We start from the raw sequence: 23296 nt of genomic DNA on the forward strand, positions 1-23296 counted from the left end.
GCGATGACGATATATTTCATATAGATATTTTGATGTCGGGAACCAGTTTGAAGTCGATTGTTCTTGTTTTTATAACTATATGTTTATATATCTTGTCATTTCTGCCGAGCGACAAGTGTACCATGCGACTATGATGATAACGATGCGATGTGCTCCTAGCTGAGTGCCGGTGTTGAACTGTCGCATGCTGCCTTCCTACTGATCGTACTGTGTGTGTGTGCGCCGCGCGCTCCCTCACGCCACTCTCCTCATACATGTGCGGACCTCTCTCTCTCCCGCAGTACGGCGGCGACGAGTGCAAGGTCACCTTCGAGCTGCTGGAGGGCGGCGCCGAGGGCCGCGCCTCCCCGCACCGCGACACCGCGCGCCTCTCCCCGCCCGCGCCCGCGTCCGCCACTGCGCGCGCGCGCGACCCCCTGCCCGCCGGCGTGGCGCGCGTCGCCGCCTGGTCGCTGTACGCGGAGCGGTACGCGCGCCCCGACGCCGCGCCCCCGCCGCAGCCCGTACACCGCCACAAGCCCGTCTTCCTGCGCCGCAACGCGCGCCGGGCGGGCGCCGCGCCCTGCCCCAGCGCCGCGCCCTGCGCCAGCGCCGGCGCCGCGCCCCCCGCCGCCTCCGCGCCCGCCCCGCGCCGCCGCAAGCCGGCGCGTCTGCACGACCACTCGGAGTGCACGCTGGCGGGCGGCGTGCGGCTGGTGGCGCGCCGAGCCCACGTGGCGTACCGCGCCGGCAGCCTCGCCGCTGCGCGCGCCTCTCACCCGCGCCTGCACGCCGCGCGCCGCGCTCGCTTCCGCGCCTGGCTGCGCCGACACCTGCGCCCCCCACACACCTAACTACGTCCCGCGGCTTGTTTGTAACAGATTCCGAGCGATGCGCTAGTGAAGGCATCCATTTGAATTTGTGATTGTAATAGATGTGTAGGCGACGAGCGAGGAGTGATGAGTGAGGAGTGAGCGGAGCCGATGCGTGCGTCAGCGTTGTTTACATACAACATTTATTTCATTGATAGATAAGTTCGGTGACTTGTCCAAATTTAATTCCAATAAATAAATTGGAAATTATTAATGTTGGCTTACAAATTTGCTTGTTCTAAGTTGTGACTTGGACCTCGTTATTTAATAATGTCGTAGATGCGAGGCTCCTCACAATGCGCGGTATGTAAATATAAGTAGCAGTTCTTAGTACGAGATGTCTCACAAGAGTCAGCCGACATATCTTTTTCTTTCGATATTCTTTTTGCCCATATTGTGCATAGTTGTGATGAATAATTTGATTGTATTGTGTGCACGTGTGGGGCGGGGCGGGGCGGTCTCGCGACCTCTCGAACACTTAGTGTTTGTTGTACATAAGCGGCGTGTGCGGGAGAGTGGGGGAGAGTGCGGGAGGGCGCGGGAGGGCGCGGGAGAGTGCGGGAGGGCGCGGGAGACAGCCGGCGGCCGCGCGCCGCGTTGTAGTGGCCGCGGCCGCACATCATCTACATCGCTGCTAACTCGAGGAGTCCTTCTTAAATGTAAAAACTTACTTGACAGAAGTAATAAATATTATTATATTTGTAAAGAAAGAAGTTTCATTTTAGCCAGATATTAACATCCCCGTCCCTGTATAGCGAGTCCTTTACGTCACCTGAAACAATTTCTAATTACATAATAGTCCGGTCAAATTAAACCATAAATTAAGAGTGAAGTGACATTGTGTAAAAAGCCGGCTCGCAGATTTTCGCGATGTAGTAGTTGTTAAAATCATGCTCTTAAAGACGTATTGTCAAACTTTGTACGCATGTAATCTGTGGGTTAGCTACACGCAGCGGGATCTCAGCGCCCTTCGTGCACAATACAACAATAGCCTTAGGATGCTGTCGGGGCTTCCCTGCCACTGTAGCGCATCCGAGATGTTTGCGCAAGCGCACACTGACGGCTTTAACGCCGTGCTGCGCAAACGGATAGCTTCGCTTCTACGCAGAGTACAGGACAGCCCCAACACCGTACTAAGAGGCCTTAGCGACAAGCTTGACTGCCCGATAGTGCGACACTGGGTACGTGCACACGTCGTATATTTTTCCAAAACTAATGTAATATTTTTTCCATTATGTGTTACCTGATGTTACATGAAATAAATAAAAATAAGTTCCCAACAACCTGAAAATTGATGGAATCGTTTTAAATACAATCTTTCTAATATTATAAATGCTAAAGTTTAAATGGATGGATGTTTGTATGAAGGTAGGTATGGTATCTCCAGAACGACTGGAGGAATTTTTTTATTCGAGGCCAGACCAACAAAATTAGTTGCGATTTTGTGCAAAACGGTAAATCCTGACAAAAAATATCTCCAACGAAATTTGTAGATTATAAAATTATATTTTGAATCAATTCTTTTTTCCTAAGAGTCATCGTTTCTGCGATATGTCGCTTCAAGTACTATAATATGTCAGTACGCCCCTTATGTACATATCATTAACTTGAAGTGTGGCTTGGTGTCAACTAGACCCTAAAACTGTTTTTAAAAAATCTGACTCCGTAAGTCCGTATTTGCTCCGGGAAATCTCGGAAAATGCGACACCGACTTGGACTGATAGTTGCTGTATGAGGGAGTAACTTAGGTTATTTTTAACTTCGACGACGATCAGTATTCTTAAATATAAAGAAGACTATTTCTGTAAAAACATCGTGAGGATGTAATTTAAAGATGTGTGCTGGGACAGTGGCTGCTTAACAAGACTGTAGTTTTTTTTTACATTTTCTTAACACTTATGTTTATAACCAACTTTACCGACGTCTTTTAGCAATTTCTAATATTTAGATCTGTTCTCTTCTAATCTAAATATTAGATTTTTTTAATGTGTTAAACAAAAAAGTTCTACACATTTTTTTCTTAAAATATGAATAGTTAGTGACAATAACATAAAAAATCAGTGAAGAAATTGGCGGCTCCGTACCGAGGTAGGTAGTGGTAGAAACATTTGCATGGATTACTTCTTTACTACTCTTCCCGTTGCTAAACATTTATTATCGTGGAATCTTACAACTGTTGGCACATTAAAAAAAGTAAGCCCTACATCCCTAATGTTATGAAAGCAAATAAGACACGGGAGCGGTATTCGACAGTTTTGGATTTCATAAAAAGATTACTGTGTTCTTATGTTCCTAAGAAAAATAAAGCTGGCATTCTGTTATCTGTATATAATACAATGCATTCAGATGCATCTGTTGATGATGATGATGATGCTAAGCGAAAACCAGAAATTATAATAGATATAAAGCTGGCGTTGACACAGTGGACCAAACGGTTCTTAGGTACACATGTCAACGACGATCTTCGAGATGGCCAATGACATTGTTCTTTAACATGCTAGACGTTTCTTCACTTGCATCATATCTTATTTATTATGAATGTAGTTAATTAGCCAGTGAACGTTGACGTGAAGTTGCATCTGCTGACAAAAGCCTTGCATTTTTTTTGAAGTTTTTAAACATGTAGTGAAATGGAACTCATTTACTTGCCCAATGAAAGGCATTGTCCTCTATGACCAACTACTTCGTTCGCACAAACTATTGCACAATGTTCATATCGCTATTCTTTAAATTTGGCTTTTGTCTAGATCTAAATGTAGGGATCGTCAAAATGAAACCAACGGGTGGATTAACAAAATTTTTTATTTAACATTGTCCCTCAGTCCGCGACGGACACACAACAACTACATTCGGAAGACAAATATACAATGCGCCGGAACGTCTGACTCGACTTCGCCGACGCAAATCCATGCACTTTACATCTATATAAATAATTAAGTTTAAACTGTCAAGCAACATTTAGAGGCAGAGCAGGCGCCGACACAGCGCTGAGTACATGTGTCGACTGCGCGGCTTTGTGCACCCGAAATTACCCGATAACATAGAGATGGGAGTTAGACGGAGTGTTAATTGTTAAGGTTTCGTATAAGCCGACGTACTCTTAGCATATAAATAAAACTTTATACTGACATGTCGCTTAGCCCGCCCGAACCCTGACACAATAAATGTCATCGAATGGAAGAAGTAAACGGTGTTTAGATTGCGCTCATCTACAGTATATTTTTAAAGCTTTAACGATGAGGCCGCGTGTCGCCCCGCTGACCGGCGTTCGTTACGAGGTGGGCACGCGCAGAAGGGTCGAGGCGGAGGTGGAGGTGGCGGTGGAGGCGGGGGCGGGGGCGGCGGACTGCACGTTGGCGGCGGAGCGGTTGTGGCGCATGTGCGACTTGACGAGGTCGGAGTTGACGAGCGCCGCCATGAGGCTGAGCTCGCCGGCCAGCACGGTGGCGCAGATGAGCGAGGCGAGACGCGCCGAGTTCTCGGCGGGGCGCAGGCCGGCGCCCTTGACGCCGAGCAGCTGCAGGCAGGCGCCTTGGGCGGGCAGCACGGTGCCGCCGCCCACGGTGCCCACCTCGAGCGAGGGCATGGTGCAGGTGACGTAGAGGTCCTCACCGGCCTCGCCACAGGGCTCCATGCTGGTGGAGCAGTTGCTGCTGGTGACGTTCTGCGCGGGGTCCTGGCCGGTGGCGATGAAGAGCGCGGTCACCATGTTGGCGGCGTGCGCGTTGTTGCCGCCGATGGAGCCGGCCAGCGCGGAGCCTGACAGGTTCTTGATCTTGTTGCAGCGCGAGACCGTCTTGGCATCGGTCTTCAGGATGTTTCGCAGGTTCTCGCCGCTGATGACGGTCTCGCAGACGACCCTCTTGCCTCGCCCTTTCACCCAGTTGATCGACGCCGCTTTTTTATCCGAGCAGTAGTTTCCGGAGAGACTTATGACTTCCATGTCGGGGAAAAAGTTTTTCAACAGTTTCAAGGAGTTTTCGGCGCCCTTGGATACCATGTTCATTCCCATGGCGTCGCCGGTCGTCGCTCGGAACCTGAGGTAAAGGGTGGCGCCGTCCACCCCGACGTGCACCTCCTGCAGGCGCGCGAACCGCGAGGTTGAGTCAAAGGCTTCCTTGATGAGGGCGTAGTTGTCTTTGTTGTCGAGCCACTGGCGGCACTCGTGGGCGCGCACCACGTTGGGCAGCCGCACGGCCGGCGCGCGCGTCATGCCCACGTCCTCGACCACGCTGGTCACTCCGCGGGCGCCTATCGCCTTGGCGCCGCGGTTGGTCGACGCGACGAGAGCTCCTTCCGTCGTCGCCATCGGAATCATGTAGGGCTTGCCGTCGACGACCAACGGTCCGGCGTATCCCACGGGGATGCCCACGTAGCCGATAACGTTCTCGCAGCACGCGTTCAGCACTTTGCTGTAATCGTAGTTGAGGTAGGAGAGTTGGCCGATGGCGGCCTCGGCGTGAAAGCGGGTGGCGACCACGCGCCGACGCAGACGCACGCCGCGCAGGGGGTCGCCGAGGGCCACCTCCAGCCGGTGCAGGGGGATATGGGACTGCTCCACCAGCATCACCACCTCGTCGTCGCTGAGGGTCGCGCACTCGCCCTCCGCGCGGTATATCTCCAAACACTCGGCCATCGACCGTTTCTTGGCGTTGAGTTTGGCCGCGGAGGAGCTCGGGGAGAGGACGGGCCACTCCAGTTCGTCGCCGGCGACCAAATCCTCGGTCTGCGTGAAGATGTCCGCCTTCACCGCGGGCTCCTCGCCTATCGAGAACATGGGCTTCTCGCTTTGAACAACCTCTTTGACGGTCATATCGTTCATGTCGAGGATCCAATTTTTTTGTTCCTCGAAAAATATAAATTTGATAATAAGCGCGCACAGGAGCGTGGCTATGACGATGTAGTCGGCGCTCACGGAGAACCACTTGACGTACGAGTGGAAGAGCGGGTCGTCGCCGGCGCTGGGGACGGCGTCGTCGCGCAGCGCGCCCTCCAGCAGGCCGCCCTCTCGGCTCCACGGCCAGCGGCTCGTCAAGTGCACGCACAGCAGTCCCCCGGCCATTATCATCTTCACTCTCTGCACCACGGGGTTCGGTTTGAGCTCGGCCTCGGAGAACAGGCCGTCGGAGGCTATCTCTTTTCTTCCCGCCGCGAAGTCCGAAACCAGCGACAGGCAGGCGGGGTAGAAGGTCACGAACACCAAATAGTCGACCAGTAGCGCGAGGCAGGCGAAGGTGCAGAGGTGCTCCAGGCGCGGCACGCCCGACAGCCCGCCCACGCCCACCAGCAGCACGGCCAGCACCGTGTCCAGCGTGGCGCTCGGCCCCAGCAGCGCCAGCGCCTGCCCCACACGCTTGCCCTGGTCTTCGCCGGCGCACCAGCCGGCCTTAGCCATGCGAGCGCCGCGCGCCACGTCCGCCACCAGCAGGAAGAGGAAAGGCGCGTCCTTAATGCTAGCCAGCTCGCTCCAGAAGAGGCTTGCGAGTGCGGACGTGAAGATGAAGCTGGCGAATGTTGAGAACACGCCGGCTATGATGAGCAGATACTTAGATGCGATCTTCTGGAGATTGGAGACTTGATAGTAAGCGTAGAGCAGAGCCGCGCAGCGCACAAACGTCATTACGACCGCGTCGGCCGCCTGGTACTCGGCCTCGAGGCCGGGGCAGGCGCGTGCCCACCCCGCACAGCGCTGCACGCGCGCCGCGCCGCCGCGCTCCACGCTGGCCGCGCACGCAAGCAGCGCCAGCGTCGCCACGATCACCTCCCACTGGTGCCGCGCGCAGAACTCTCCATGCGCGCCCCACACCTTCATCTTCATCATCACCCGCTGCCCACTGGATGCCGGCTGCCTCAAGCAGCTCACTTCTGTCGACAACAACACAAAAAAGTTAAAATTACATACGTACTTTGCTAAAACATACTCTGATCCGATTTAAAGAGACATTATATATAGAGGCAGTGCGATCAGCAGTAGGTAGCAGTGTAACATCTAGGTATAGGATATGTTGTACTGAATAAGAGCTTAGATATGAGAAATATGTAAATTGCATCAGTTTCCGTGTCCGGCCCTGTCCCGCCGCGTGTGTTCTCGTCTCGGTCTCAGGTGAGCCGTTAATCTTTCTACTTCCAATTTACATATTAACTTTGTTTAAAACTTGACAAAAACAGTATACACTACAAACATCACTAATGATTCGTAGAATTAAAATGACTGAATATCGATTTGTTCCAAGTTAACTGTAGTCACTTCCTTCTACAATGTCGTAGCAGTAAGGTCAAAAGTACACCAAAAAAAACTCATTTGAAATGTGCGAAATTGTAAAGGTGAGCATTGATGGCGCAGTTGAAGTAACAATTCTAAATAAAATAATATATATTATTAACTATCTTGTATATATATTATTGTTGTCTTCCAGCTGTACCTGCTGTCTACCTTGTAAAAAATATATAAATAAACATACATTTATTCAACCTATATAATAGGCACTTGCCCCTGCCACTTGCCGCTACCGGGATCAGCGCGCGCCGGAACGATGGCGGCACCACTTTCAGCAACCTTTAGCAACTACTTAAATAATATGTAAATGAACCAAGCAACTATTGCCCATTAAATGGATGCGATGAGGCAAGTATAAGCGGCGAGTACTTTTGGTATGGCACTAATGTGTCATGTCTACCGAATGGTTCCGAAAAACCACCGATTTCGAGCCACGTTCCGTTCCCCAAAAAGGTAGATGAGCGAGGTGTTTGATGGACAAAGTACGAGAGAGAAGAGACTTACAAGATAATATAAGAGAGTAAGTTGCAGTCGCGTGGTGCGGAGGAGGCGGAGACGGAGGAAGCGCGGGCGTGCGTGAGGCTGCGGGCTGTGTGCTGTGTGCGCGCGACTGCGATGCCGCTGCGACTCAGTCTGCCCTCCGCCGCGCTGCGCCGCCGCATTTATTGGAAGGTGTAATGGCGACAGCACGGACAGATCGGCGTCGTCGATCGATACTTTGTAAATAACGATTCTCCAAGATAAGTTAATGTACGAGACGTTTATTAATTATTTTCTCTTGTTCAATGACGTCGCCGGATCACGCGGTGTGGTGGTGCCGCGTAGTCTGGCAGACGACGATTATTCGCCACCTTCCATTGCGAGACACGAAGTTTACCAATAGATGTATCGGCCGCCCGCACTTCTCCTATCAAACTTGGCTTGCCAATCAACATTCAACTGTTTTATATACGATAATGTTAATCCTGACTTCTTTCACCGAGTTTTTCAAATGAGATTAAATTTGTTAGAGAATACGGGACTGGTCGCCGGGAGCATATGAATGTCGCAGCGGCAGCGGCATGGCCAGCGGGCTGCAGCGCGCCCTCCGCAATGAGGAGCGGCGCGGGGGTTTTTCACTTGCTTGTGTCTTGTACGTTAATTGTTATCATGGTGCAATCATGATATGTTTTATAATAACAATTAACAATAGAGTTATATAACGCAATGTACCAATTACGCATTATCTCGTATAACTTCAGTGGTTTAAATATTATTATTATCCGTGTACATTGAGATGATATAAAAGAAGCATCGCAGGTACGCGGCGAGAACACGCATTTTCCTCTTGGACGCGTGTGCCAATGTAGACAGAGCGACACGCCACGCCTCTCTTCTTTATGAAATAACAAAGTGCTTCGTTCAGCGTCAGTATGCGTGATGTATCAACAAGCAACAATACAAGCATTACTGGACCACATCACTCGGGGGATGAATACGATACTCGTCGACATCGTTACAGCCGGTTAGGATACAAGACGTCACTCACAGTGGAACAACACACATCCAAACCAGCATAGATAACAACATACGTACGCGAAAAAACTTTTACCTTCCTAAGTCAGTCGGGTAAAAAAATGGGAAGTAATTGTGTATAATATCAAGAAGCGGTCAAAGGGTTAACTTTAAACACTTTTTTTCTTGTGTATATGAAGTAAGTTTTTGTGAAGCGCAATTTGTAAAGCGCTCAGCACGCCGGCGGCGCGTGCGCGGCGCAGCGCATTCGTTATCCCCCACCGGCAGAGAGTTCAATACATCCACGCATTATTAGTAATGCAATTAACATAGGTATCGCTGCGGGCTCTACTATACATTTTATCTTTGACCAGACGAGCAAGTAATTAAACATGAATTAACTACATCGGTATGGTTTTCCGACATCACGAATTCAGAGCTAAATAAGATTCAAAAATCGACAAGTCGAATTCGAATCGAAAAGTCGTAATGCACGCGCTGTGAACTTGACCCGGCGTGGCTCGCCCGCCCGGGAGCCCACTCGCCCACTCACGTAGCCACCGAGGGCGGTCGACCAAAAAGAAAGTCGTTCAGTGACTTATCGCCCTCTGACATTTAAGGTGGTAATTTGAGCGACAACCAGGTCCCGGAACTGAATGGCACCCGGGTGCGCTAGTGTGCATCAAGGAAGAGAGCACTTATTATTTGCGTCATGTGACAGCACAATATACCGGGTTTTCCTTGACGGCGACATGTTTTGGCCAGAGTTGGGCGGGATCGGCGCTTCCTGTTCGGAAAGGTTGCGAGGTGGCGGAGGTAGGTGGCGAACGTTGACGGATATGAGGTAACCCTATGCTTAGCTGAGTTCAAGTAACATAAAACAGGATTTGTAGCTATTTGTAGTGTATGTAATAATAATGGAGCAGCCGCAGTGCAGCAAGCAGACACAGCCAACGCTGCGCCGCCATATTTATCTACAAATATTTTACTAACAGGTGATATTCCAATTGTTTTTCTTTTAATATCTTTACTATGACAGAAAATGTTACAAGCGGCTCATTGAATGATTACAAAGCGGTAAATAGTGTGTGCAGTGCCGCAGTGCCGCAGTGCCGCCGCCGGCCTGGTGACGCTTTTAGCATTTAAATTCTCTTCTGTAATAATATTCTACACGGAAATAAAAGTCAATTGTTATTATCGCGAATGCAAAAAATATTGTAAATAATTGTTTCTTGTACTTTTTTTTAAAAATAAAAATTACTAAAGATGTAAGAATGTCACGAACTAATTCAATTCTGTCGACAAACGTGTCCATTGTTTTTTTTAACGGCAGACACTTTGTTATGTGTAAAAAACACTTTTTAACAGAATTAAAAAAATACATATGTATATTATCGGACCATACTTTATGTGTGTTGTTTGTGTGCACTTTTTGCTGGTGCACCAACTTTGATCATTCTTTTTATCGAATACATTTAACCTACAATTGGTCAATTTATTTAGAGTTAGCCCTTTGACGGCTTTTGGCCGTTATGTTATAGTACAATTTGAGAGCGGCAGAACACGCTGAGGTGAATCTTGTCACCGAACTAGCTTTTAGTAAATGTTCAATTTTACAGTTTATTATTACATATGTGACTTGTACCTATATGTATATATATATAATACGTCGTAAACATATTCATGTTACGCAAGTTAAAAAAAAACACTTGTAAAATTTTATTATTAACACTTGGAATGTTTTCCTTTTATGTTAGAATGAACAATGAAGTAATAAGCGATCAAATGTGATAGAATAAACGGCAGGATGAATTACATTTTAAATGAAGATAACAAGAGATGTATAAAATGAAGATGTACATGTATCACAAGACAATACTTACATTAAAAACTGTATCCTACAAATATGTACAAAACAATAAGAGCTTGGTCGCCACCATCACCACCATCACCACCATCACTACCACCACCACCACCGCGCGGGCCTCGGGGAAGTGTAAAACTTATCCAAACCACACAAAACATTTGGAAGCAATTTGTGGAACTCAACGCAATTTCATTATATGAAATTGCGTTGCCCCCGCATTGACATTGTTGCTTGTTGTCGACTTGTTAAAGTTTATTTATGAGGTTATTTTTGAGTTCCATATATTATTATGTTTAAACGCAGAAAATGGCTTTGCGTCGAAGTTAAACATTTCAAGATGATGAAATGGACAAAAAACAACAGTGGTGCAGCAACATCTCATCACTACTGCAGGAATGCCGACTTCGCCCGGTGCAATACCACCACCATACACAACATGTACACCTACATTTTAGTCATATTTCCTTATAAGTTCGGCAAGAGGAAGTGAATGTGACCCATAGAAAGGGGAAATATCCTTTTTCTGAATGTCTCCCCTCCCTACGTCGATTAAAGATAGGCAACGGATCTGCTATTTCTATGTCTGCGGCCATCGGTCACTTCGCTAATTTAGCGAATTCAGATGGCTGCTCGTTCGTTTGTCACCTTATAACATTAAAGACTGACAACCATCTTCCGACCATGACGTTGTCGAGTAGAATGTGCTCATCTCGTTGCAGATAATTCCGCTTATCTGTTAGTCAGTCGTGAAGCTGTACATATGTAATACTAATTGTCTGAATCAGCTTGACATCGCCGCAATCGTCGCTCTCTTTGCAAACATTACACGATGCAATGACGTACAATGTTATTTATGAATTCGGACGATGATTTTCCTGTTAATTTGGTAGTCGAGATACGACGAAGGGGCGGGGCGGCGGGGTTAATTTAACCGCGAAAACAAAGTGTAGAGTGTATATCACAGAGAAGTGACCTCCGAGTCCGCCTCCGCCTTCACATGCTTAGCACACGTTCACGAATAAAGTGGATCTGAAATGTCTGTGAGCGAAAACTCACATTCAGCTGAGTCATACAGAATTTTATACGATTTAAATTATCGCCTTTCAATATTTGGATCCTTAAAAAAACTTGGATATTGTATCAATTACATTTTATTTATTTATTTATTTAAGTTCTTTATCATAATGAATACTTAAAACTAGACATTAGTGGAACTGTAGGACGTGGATGATTGAATATGACGATGCGTAGACTTCCGAATAAACTAGTGCTTGAGCACGTGCTCATCATTTCATCGTAAAACAAACAAATATATAACAAAATACTTATCCGGAAGCATTACATATTGCCATGCATATTGAAAAATAACTCTTTTATAAACCATGTTGACGTCCATAATATCAACGCGAGTTACAAAACCGTACGCTAGAAAACACTTGTGTATATTCGCGGTTGGCGACGGTAAGTTTAGTTTAATTTAATTTATCGTCTTTTATTGCGGTTTCTACATTATTTCATACGATTATCTATACAAGGGCCGTTTTGTGAATACTACGCCAGATAACTTCCCGGGCACGTGCAGCAGGGGGCGAGCAGGGGGAAAGGAGAGGAGGGCACTGGTGACGCAACACGTATTGTTATGTAAGTATGGAGCCGGCAGCAGCGTTCATGCAAAGTAATGAGATCCTCATCGCACTGTTTGTACAACGCTTCAAAAATATCGTTATTGATATGTTAAGGCGCGGCGGAGGCGGGGGCGGGCGATAACATCGCTGCGCTCGCGGCTCGCTTCCTCCTAGTCCTCGTACATTCGGGCGTTAATATTGCATATTTAGAGTTAGGTGTAGTATCGCCAAACGTAACCTACGGTATCATTAAGTGTTCTTCAGCTTCAGCATTGTCAACTGTTCGAAAATAACCAAAAAATGTATCGAGCTAAATATTACAAAATGAAACATAAATTGCTACATATTTACGTTAAACAAGCGCCCGTGTGAATGACGCCTTTTACTTAAAGAGTTTTTACATATCATAACGATCTCCATGATTTGAATACGAATAATTGAATGAAAATAAAATATAAGTTAAGTCGTATTAAATGAATAAATATCAGCAAATGATCTCTTCTGTTGATACCCGTTTTATCTAAATTAATAATTGCGGAATAAATTAAGAAACATTTGCGCGGCCATGGGACGCGGCCTGCAATATATCCGCCTTTGGTGTGGTAACTTCTTACCTTATTATCAGGTTATTATTCAAAACAAAAGACTTTTTATATCTTACATAAAAAAAGTTGACTAATTATGAAATAATTATAAAATGAGCATTGTCAATAAAATGATAAATAAGTATATTTATACGAGCAATTAACACACAACCTAACCACAAATTATAATACAATTACTAAATGAGCGACATTAACGCACAGATAATAATTTATTATACTACAATTTACATTCAAAAGCAATTAATGTGACATAACAATAAGTTAATGTTTTATCGCATTCATTTCACTCATTTTGTTATCATTATATCTCAACTTGAATAAAACTATTAACCATAAGGAGGGATAGGCATCAAATTTGTTTTCAGTCAGAACACTGATGTGGCATTATAATTATATTGAATTCCTTTGACCAGTTTACCTGTTAACTGTTAATTGGGGGCGATATTTACTATAAAAGGAAAACTATTAGGAAGGTATGTACGTTTTAAAATAAGTATCGGAGTACCGGCGACCAATAGGATGGTCACATTGCACAAGACCCATCGTCACGCTTTGTTTAAAGCGATTAAGACAATTTCAATTTCTCCTACAGCATTAAAATAGCAAACATATTTGATTAAAATTACAACTGTATAATAAAATTCTCTAGGCGTATAACATTGTACTACAAATTAAATTAAATTAAAATCCTTAATAATATTATAGCGAAAGTGCGAAAGTAACTCTGTCTGTCTGTCTGTCCTTCTATCATGCAAAAACTACTGAACCAATTTAAATGGAACTTGGTAAACAGATAGTCTAGAGCCCTGGAAAGGACATAGGTTACTTTACAACGCGGAAAGGAGGTTGTTGTTGGTTGGAAATGAGGTTGGAAATTTGTATGAAAACATCGTCATTTTTACATGTAGAAGCTTGAAACTTGGTTTTTTGGCTGTTAATTTGATATAAATAAGACATTCAATGTTTGTAAAAATGTTACCCTCAAGGGTAGAAATGAACAAGAGGGAATAGGGGATGAAAGTCTGAGAAAGTATTACAATATGTGAGGTTTATGTGAATGTTCTGTGACTTTAATATGTTTTGTATGTGTTAGTAAAATAACTAGCCCAAATAATTACAATTCTACCCAAAGACAGAATTTCACGCGGACAAAGTCGCGGGCTCAGCTAGTAATCAAATAAAAGCAGAGATGCATTGATATTGCTTAGAGACGACCTACACACTAGCGATTGTGGCAAATTATAAATATATTTACACAAGGATATCGGCAAAGGTAAGTGAGAGTCAACACGTATAGAAGCAGAAGTGGTATTGCTCGCAAAAGCCAACCTTTATTTTCCTCCTCGGCTGTATGTATATGAAACTTTGCTGGAAGACAATATAGGTTTACTCAACTATTATACTATACTCAAATAATTATCAAGTCGGTGTTTGAATAACTCACAAATGTCACACAATACGTATATGTACATGTATATGTATATTTCTATGTGTTAGTCGTCAGCGGTGAGGCGTTTACAAATATTTATAAAGGGGTACTTTGCATAACAACACTTTATATTTGGCAGAACATTCAATACGTACTAGAATAATAACATACAGATGGTGATACTGATCTGTGACGTCACGGGCAGCGGCTCCTTCCTTACAGCCACGTGCACGCAATACAATGTGCACGTGAACAACTGCAACCACCACCCTCTCCCTCACATCAAATGCAACCATTCTTAATATACATCTTACTTATTATATAAATACGAACGTTCGGATGGATGTTTGTTACTAGGTATCTCTAGAACGAATCTCGATGAAATTTAGCATATATGTATAAAACTCAAGTGGCAAAGAGCGGATCCTCTCTCCGGAGCGAAGGCCGCGTCGGCGTCGGTTCTAAACGTGTAGGTACATACATAGAGAAAGTATATGATTTTGTGTGACATCGATTTGACCGTGACATGAGCAGTTATAATATATTATTGTAATACAATTTTTACGCATATTACATATCGCCGGTCGATACGCCTAATAGTAAAACGGCGAAACATGTAAAGCCGTCAGCGAGTGCGTCAACAGACTGCATATGCACATTTATGTAAAAACGATACCAACATTTTATATCCAATCCACAATATATGTAATAAAAGTAGTATAAAGTGCCCGAGTCAGTGGATCCGGGGTCAAGCACTTGACTTGCAATCTGTAAGTCCTGGATTTGAATCCCGCCATTTACCATTGAGTTTTTCCATTTCCGATTTACATATGTAAATTTATCCGACATTCTTACGGTAAAGGAAAACATTGTGATGCAACCTGCACATATATGAGATGAAATTCAAAGATATGTGTGAAGTCAACCAACCCGCACTGGGCCAGCGTGGTTGACTATGGCCTAGTCACCCTTGATTTAGGGTAGGTTCCAAGACCCTCGGCAGGTACATATAGTGAGCTGATGATATTGCCCGAGCCACAACACTGTCTCTTTGAAAGTTATGGTGTGCAGTGTGAAACGGAAACAGACAGTGATCTAATTTACACTTGCCCTACTGAATTCTGAAGCAACCCCCCACAGCTTCCAAAGTACTTGATGCCTACCAGCCAAACCGAAGAATATCAAAGCTACTAACTGCTATCTATATAAACAAATGAACAGACAATATTTTAGGCAACTGCCCCGTCTACCTAGTGTAGCTGTTTTACTTTATAATATAATACATTCTACATGTCACTGTATGATATGGCCAAAAAATATATTTCTTTATTGGCTTTGGTTGTTAGCATAACTTTTGTTAGGCAATCAGAGTTTCAAAATAATATAGGAATGAGTTTACTTTAAATGTGTTCATTAGTGATTAGAATTATAAATAATGATGTAAGCTTCAACTATAGCATTATCAATATATTGTTTTAGGCAAGTGACCCTCCCGCAGATAACATATTCTATCTATTTACTAAAAAGGTTTCAAGTTAATTTGATAACACACAAATATTTGGCACATCACTAATAAATACATGTTTTAGGAGAATTTTAGAAAGTGCTCAAATGTAACATATAAAATTTAATCTAATCACTCAATATTAGCAACATATTAGAAAAAGTTGCTTAATTAAGTAGTTAGCTGTTTAAAAAACAAATTGTTAAACTATGTCCAGATTGAGATTTTACAAAATATTTAATTTATTTTATTTGTTATGATACGATATATTTATTATAATTCACATATGTCTGTATAGTTGATTTAAAGAGGATGGCGTAAATAGAAAAGTGTGCCAAAAATGAAGGTCACACGTCAAGAGAGAGTAGGCCGCTTACTAGCCGATGATCGCGGGGCCGCGCGTCCACCGGCACCTTGTGAAAGCGATCCAACTCGTAACTTAAACACTCCATCGGGAAATGTGATTATGAAGTGAACATTGGCGTGTATTCAATCACGCGTCTAATTATATGCAACTCAAAAAATATTACTGTAGAAACTAGTAAAATGCTGGCCTCACACGCTAAACCTTTTGTATTGTTTGAGGAAGAATTGTTTTAATGTATTAACGATTTTCTCAATGTAAACAAAAGTTAATGCATTAATGATTTCTAAGTTTTAATTTTTTCAATTACGTAAAAAAAAACTTACCAGTAGACAAATATACGCTGATATTATAAAATATCAGGATCACTTCGCGTGCTCTCAGAAGTAAAGTATTGTGAAACAAAATTGTTTTTACACACTACAACATTATAACTTGTTCATGTTATAAAAATTATTGTAAAGACTGGTAAAGACCCGACCAACTGACAGCCTGACAGCGAACAACAATGACAGATTGACAGACAACCACCAACCACAATGAACAACCACAGAGTCACTGAGAAACAGACTGTCTAATGGAATTGGAAGGTTGATAGTTTTTATTACAATAGGTGTATGGTTTGAAGCGGTTTAAACTTTCAGTAAAGATTTTTATCTACGTGTATTGCTACATTAAACCATAATAATCAAATGCTTAATTTCTAAATACTCATTTACACAATTGTGATGGAGTGTGGAAGTCTTCCTTTTTATGAGTGAGGGGGTGGGTCTATGTATTAGGTACCTCTTTGAGTATAAAGAAACGGACTTGGCAAGGAGTCGCAGTACCTATATACCCAATAAATTATATCACGGTTCTCAGCAAAAAGACTTTACCCGTAAACAATGCTGAGTTTTCTATTTGCTTGCCTGTATTCTCATTTTGTGTGTTTCGACATTTTGATGTCTTCGAAAAGACCTAAGTGCAAGCATACGTGCATATCTTCACATTCCCTCCGCAAATAATGTCAGGAATTACTTAAGTACAACGACAGTTCTAGGCCTAGTTTATTTCTATGTCAACGAATGAGCGTTCGAAGCGTCCGCGTACATGATTTTTTTATTTATTGATCAGGCCAACACGAATATACCTCAGAGCTGTTATTAAATACAAATAATAAAATTAGTTACGTTACTTTTCCAAACTTACACAAGTGTTTGGGATTTAAGTTATCGAATCGTTACCATCCGAGAGACGACCGAAAAATGCCATACATTACGTCGTGAGACTTTTCTTAGTTATAGTTAGTTATTTTGTGAAAATTTTCGGGTAAAGTGAAGTCACAATGTAAAATAAGGATAGTTAACTTTTAGCCATAGAGGAATTATTAGTAAGTTTTCGGCTTAGGATCAAAACGAATAATATATAATACTTACACAACACAGACGTTTATACAACAACAAACCAACTTCAAATAGAAACAAAAAAAACAAAATTTTAAAACAAATACCTCTTTATTATTTCAAAGCATTATATACAAGTAAATATAAAGCTGCAGAAACTGTATGTGCGTAGACATCAATATTCTGCGAAGCGCTGCCACTTTCCACGCTGGTACCGAAGATTTCACTCTTCTTAAAGCAATACCTCCTTAGAGCCATACGTCTACTACCGTTATTCGGACCTTTACTATCTGTCAGAGTATTGTAAACCGCTAATAAATATGGATAAACGACAGGTTTCCCGAAGAAGAACCAAAGACATGCAAATATAAGAGACATTAGGACAACTTGACAGAAAATGTAAAAATAATAAGGAAACAAGACGGGATCTGGGGCACCGTAGGCGGATATCTTGCACATAATCCACTGCATGATGAGCCAGCAGACCATGCAAGCGTTGGTACCGGCGCATATTCGAACGCAGAACTCCCACGCCTTGCCGCAAACAATATACGGGTAGCAGAGAATTTCTATCCAGTTAAAGCCAACTGAATCATCTTCTTGCACAAACATTTGCGCTTGAGCAAGTTTCGTACAATCCGGTTGGTCATCTCTTTTCCTTCTATCACCCATTTTTTATTAAATTTTAACTATTACTACAATACAGCAATTTATTTAAGTAAAAAAAATAATTTGTAAATAAAAGTTGTTCCGAGTCAATATGTAATATGTAAGATTATATCTGTTGACAGCAAAAACAAAAGTAAAACAAAAGAAGTCAAGTCTTGTTTGTGGGCGTCTGACATTTGCGTATCTTCGTACTTTGTTTCTGACAGAACTATTATTGATTTTCGCGATTTGCTTCTTGGCACTCAGTCGAGCCCATAAATCTGGGTAAAATCGGAAGACAGCAACCAGACAACTTTAAGCAACATGTAAGTGCAAGTCAGCAACAGTCGGAGAAGTACTTGGTGGTACTTTTTAGATATCGGCACCTAATGAGCTACTGTGATATTGTAATTTACTTCTACTTTTACCCAGATAAATGTTTTATCTGTACGGGTTTGTCATATATTTGTTTGTTTATTAGTTGCACGTCTATATGTGCTGTAATTTGATTTCATTTGTAATTTTTTTTGTACGGACCATGATTGTGAAATAAAATTTTATAATTATTATATACCTATGTCAATTTGTGAGATCAATATTTTATATTGTGCTCTTTGTATTCGGTCAAAATTCTGTCAACTGTCAAGTGTCAATGATATGCCAATGGTAGTCTGAAGTCAGTTTAATTATTTTAGTTTCACTTTTTCTGTTGGTGTAATTCAAGTTACTGATGGAGGGTAACTGAGGTATAATTTGTATACCTTAAAAAATTATAGTCACAATCCCAATTCCCAGTCTAAAACGATTATGATTCAATAGAAAGTTGCAAGATTTAGTTTTGTTGTTGATTGACTAATGAATATTTACAGGTAAATATGTGACAAAGCATTGAATCGTGGTGAAAGTATTTACACGATTCACAATTAAGTTTCTCATGTTTTGCCAAAACTGCTACAAGTAGGATTATTTAACGGTACTTGGTTATCGAAGTTGTGTTTTTCACTTAAATGAAGCACAAGTTTTTTCTAATTTACATTATGAAAACGTGTAAAACGAGTTCGTCTGACCTTGTTATTACTTTTCTGTAGATCTATACTTCCTTTTCTATAATGCTTGCTCCTTAAAAACCTATAATCTTAGCCAAGCATTCAACTTCATAATAATTGTGATTTTACATATTATTTGTACATGTAATAGATAAAACAATGTGATGTATATACATAAGCCCTTGTTGGATTGTTTCATATAAATTTGAAGCTTTGGGAGTGTCATTATATATGAGTGTGATTTCAATGTGCTACTTTTATAATTTTGGGTATGTTTTATGAACTTAAAATACATATCTTTATATTCTTATCACATATCATTATCTTTTTCAATAACACACAATATTATAAATGTTTATGACAACAAATGTTTCTCAATCAAATCATCGGCATATCTATAGAAAAACATGAGTACTAACCAACCACCTGTCCGCATACCATTGCATACCTATAATGTTTGTAGGTCAGCCCTCCATCATAAGTATGAGGCACTGGTGGCTCTGCGTGTTGCTCACAGGACCAGTCTTTTTGATAAGTGCAGAGTACATTCCTCCCGGGCCTGCGTATCCATGTCCCAAAGATGCTCAAAGACAGTTGCTATACCCTTGCACCTGCGAGAATGGAACGGATGCAGGGCTGCACATCCGATGTGAGAATGTGGGGCTGGCGGTGCTTAGTGTGGGCCTTGGAAATATTGCAGGCCTCGGCTTGCCTATTGAAAGGCTGGAGCTTAGAGAATGCAAAATAGGTGAGTGCAACTCTTAAACAGAAATAGGTTATTAATTATTATGAAGGATTGACTTGTCAATCTTTTTAAAAAAAATTTTTTTTGGAATTTGTCCATCTTCCACATCTGTGAAATTTGGAAGATGGACAATGTTGAAGCTGTGTGTTCATGCTTAGGAGTTGCAGTAAGTGCAGTGGTTGTGGATGTGGTGATTGCAGGTAGACTGTTTGGCGCGTTATTGCGACGGGTGCGTGTGCGGGTGCTGCACATGGTGGACACACCGTTGCGCACTATAGACGAGGCCGGCTTCGAGGGCGTAAACAGCACACTACAGGAGCTCTATATGCGTAACACAGAAATGGCTACCTTCCCTAAGGAAGCCTTTAGGGTACAATATATTTTGTTAATGATGATTGTAATGACAATCTCTTTGTTAATGGGCTAGGGCATCAGCAGTGTTTGCGTTTTCCCAGATACTGGGCAACCTATCGATCCTGTCAATAGATGGGCACTTGATGCAGTCCCTGGCGCAGGATATATTCGTGGGCAGCGCAGCGGCCGGCAGCCTGTTACGCCTGCACCTTCCCAACGGACTCCTCGCAGACATACCCCCTGAGGCCTTTCAGGTTTTCTTTGTCAAAGCCTTTCTCTCATATCATTTTTGCTATTAATAAATGCTATTTTAAGATCGATTATGTCATAGTTGCAGCCACACATTTAATCTGATTAACCGTTGGATTGTTTAATAGCACCTGAAAAAGCTGCGCACGCTGGACCTGCACGGTAACCGACTCTCGGCCCTTAAGCGCAACCAGTTCCGCGGCCTGCGGGACCTCGAGCTGCTCGACCTCAGGTACGCACACATACACACACACTTGCCGCCGCTGAACATCCCACGTGAGGACAGTCAGTGTAAGACAAGCCTTGTTGCAGCTACAACAACATAACGAAGCTGGACGGCAGTCACATGGGCGACCTCACTAAGCTGGGCTGGTGCAACGCCAGCCATAACCTCATCGCGGACATACCCAGGTGACAGGCGTGCTGATGGTGACCCGCAGGCTGGGATATGCAATATCGAACGTAATGATGCGAGGCAGGTGTTTGCTTGCTGTTGCAGGGGCATGTTCGCGCGCAACACGGTCATCAAGGTGGTGCACCTCGACAACAACCGGCTGCGAAAGCTCGACACCAACGCCTTTCGCGGCATGCGCTTCCTCAGGTCGGTGCACACTCCTCCTGGCAAGAGTACTGCATGCGCTGTACGTGTACACAACAATGTAGAGGGTGCGTGTTGGCAGGCGGCTGTACCTCCAGGACAACCAGATCGCGGAGGTGGGACGCGGCACCTTCGCGGCGGTGACGCGCATCGGCACCGTCGACCTCGCGCGCAACCTCATCACCAAGGTCGACTTCCAGATGTTCCAGCAGGTCAAATATGCCGAGGTAGGTCTTCCACTGGAGCCGTGCTATTAATACACATCATGTCGATGATTAAACATCGCATCGACTCCTCGCCCGCAGATAATAAACCTGGCGGAGAACCAGATAAGCGTGATAGAGCAGCAGGCGTTCACTGACCTGTACCAGGCCGTGGTGAACGTGTCGCACAACGCGCTGGCCGACATAGAGGTGGGCGCCTTCCAGAACTGCAACAACCTGACGGCGCTCGACCTCAGCCACAACCGGCTTGCCGCAGTGCCGCGCGGCGCCTTCGACCTCAACACCTACGCCTTCGTGCTCGACGTCTCCCACAACCGCTTCGAGGACTTCATGCAGATCCCTATCCAAAACATGTCGGGCCTGAGCGTCCTCAACGCCAGCCACAACGCGCTCCGAGACCTGCCCAAGCAAGCCTTCCCCAAGCTCTACGAGTTGCACACCGTCGACCTCGCTCATAACAACATCTCGCTCATCGGCAACGCCGCCTTCCAGAACCTCTTCTCCCTCAGGTAAATCACGAGCTTCGTGCTCTGTGCTCTGCGCAGGTAAGTCACGAGCTCTGTGCCCTGTGCTTTGCGCAGGTAAGTCACACGAGCTGTGTGCCTTGTGCTCTGCGCAGGTAAGTCACACGAGCTCTGTACCCTGAGCTCTGCGCAGTTAAGTCACACGAGCTGTGTGCCTTGTGCTCTGCGCAGGAAAGTCACACGAGGTCTGTGCCCTGTGCTCAATGCCCTGTTATTTGCGCAGGTAAGTCACACGAGCTGTGTGCCTTGTGCTCTGCGCAGGTAAGTCACACGAGCTCTGTGCCCTGTGCTCTATGCCCTGTTCTTTGCGCAGGTAAGTCACACGACCTGTGTGCCTTGTGCTCTGCGCAGGTAAGTCACACGAGCTCTGTGCCCTGTGCTCTATGTCCTGTTCTTTGCGCAGGTTAGTCACAGGAGCTGTGTGCTTTGTGGTTTGCGCAGGTAAGTCACACGAGCTCTGTGCCCTGTGCTCAATGCCCAGTTCTTTGCGCAGGTAAGTCACACGAGCTCTGTGCCTTGTGCTCTGCGCAGATAAGTCACACGAGCTCTGTGCCCTGTGCTCTATGCCCTGTTATTTGCGCAGATAAGTCATACGAGTTCTGTGCCCTGTGCTCTATGCCCTGTTATTTGCGCAGATAAGTCACACGAGCTCTGTGCCCTGTGCTCTATGCTCTGTTATTTGAGCAGGTAAGTCACACGAGCTCTGTGCCCTGTGCTCTGCGCAGATAAGTCACACGAGCTCTGTGCCCAGTGCTCTATGCCATGCGCTCTGCGCAGGTAAGTCACACGAGCTCTGTGCCCTGTGCTCTATGCCCTGTTATTTGCGCAGATAAGTCACACGAGTTCTGTGCCCTGTGCTCTATGCCCTGTTATTTGCGCAGATAAGTTACACGAGCTCCGTGCCCTGTGCTCTATGCCCTGTTACTTGCGCAGGTAAGTCATACGAGCTCTGTGCCCTGTGCTCTGCGCAGATAAGTCACACGAGCTCTGTGCCCAGTGCTCTATGCCATGTGCTCTGCGCAGGTAAGTCACAGAGCTCCGTGCCCTGTTATTTGCGCAGGTAAGTCACACGAGCTGTGTGCCTTGTGCTCTATGCCCTGTTCTTTGCGCAGGTAAGTCACACAATATCCGTGCCCTGTGCTCTATGCCCTGTTATTTGCGCAGATTAGTCACACGAGCTATGTGCCCTGTGCTCTGCGCAGATAAGTCACACGAGCTCGGGGCCCTGTGCTCTATGCCCTGTTATTTGTGCAGATAAGTCACACGAGCTCTGTGCTCTGTGCTTTATGCCCTGTTATTTGCGCAGGTAAGTCACACGAGCTGTGTGCCTTGTGCTCTGCACAGGTAAGTCACACGAGCTCTGTGCCCTATGCTCTATGCCCTGTTATTTGCGCAGGTAAGTCACACGAGCTCTGTGCCTTGTGCTCTGCGCAGATAAGTCACACGAGCTCTGTGCCCTGTGCTCTATGCCCTGTTATTTGCGCAGATAAGTCATACGAGTTCTGTG

General features: G+C 44.5%; 2 protein-coding genes across 6 annotated transcripts in view; one reads left to right on the plus strand and one right to left on the minus strand.

The window, feature by feature from the left end:
* Positions 1–3635: 3635 nt before the first annotated feature.
* Hmgcr (HMG coenzyme A reductase) lies at positions 3636–16535 on the minus strand. Of its 2 annotated transcripts, none has more exons than XM_013321150.1 (2): positions 16343–16535; positions 3636–6716 (listed from the first exon to the last, which is right to left on the minus strand). In XM_013321150.1, the coding sequence occupies exon 2, from the start codon at positions 6670–6672 to the stop codon at positions 4123–4125; it is 2550 nt and encodes an 849-aa protein (XP_013176604.1). In that variant the 5' UTR covers positions 6673–6716; positions 16343–16535; the 3' UTR covers positions 3636–4122. The 2 variants fall into 2 exon arrangements, with proteins under 2 accessions (XP_013176604.1, XP_013176605.1); XM_013321151.1 differs by lacking the exon at positions 16343–16535 and adding an exon at positions 7633–7776.
* A 1717-nt stretch (positions 16536–18252) lies between these two features.
* The window catches only part of conv (insulin like growth factor binding protein acid labile subunit convoluted), an 8632-nt gene continuing 3588 nt past the window's right edge, over positions 18253–23296 (plus strand). The window contains exons 1-10 of one of the 4 annotated variants that reach the window (XM_013321136.1): positions 18696–18918; positions 19307–19364; positions 19559–19843; positions 20041–20210; positions 20296–20448; positions 20572–20675; positions 20756–20854; positions 20943–21044; positions 21124–21268; positions 21347–21774. In XM_013321136.1, the coding sequence (XP_013176590.1) occupies positions 19579–19843; positions 20041–20210; positions 20296–20448; positions 20572–20675; positions 20756–20854; positions 20943–21044; positions 21124–21268; positions 21347–21774 (1466 nt within the window). In that variant the 5' untranslated portion in view covers positions 18696–18918; positions 19307–19364; positions 19559–19578. Of the gene's footprint in view, positions 18376–18695; positions 18919–19306; positions 19365–19558; positions 19844–20040; positions 20211–20295; positions 20449–20571; positions 20676–20755; positions 20855–20942; positions 21045–21123; positions 21269–21346; positions 21775–23296 lie in introns of those variants that run through there. The other 3 variants (XM_013321134.1, XM_013321133.1, XM_013321137.1) reach the window with 3 other exon arrangements.

Source organism: Papilio xuthus, unplaced genomic scaffold, assembly GCF_000836235.2.
Source record: "Papilio xuthus unplaced genomic scaffold, Pxut_1.1 DF825946.1, whole genome shotgun sequence".
NCBI lineage: Eukaryota > Metazoa > Arthropoda > Insecta > Lepidoptera > Papilionidae > Papilio > Papilio xuthus.

What these genes read in the sequence shown, in the direction of transcription:
- Hmgcr (XM_013321150.1), bottom strand. Translation starts at nt 6,672, where the DNA reads ATGATGAAGATGAAGGTGTGGGGCGCGCATGGAGAGTTCTGCGCGCGG.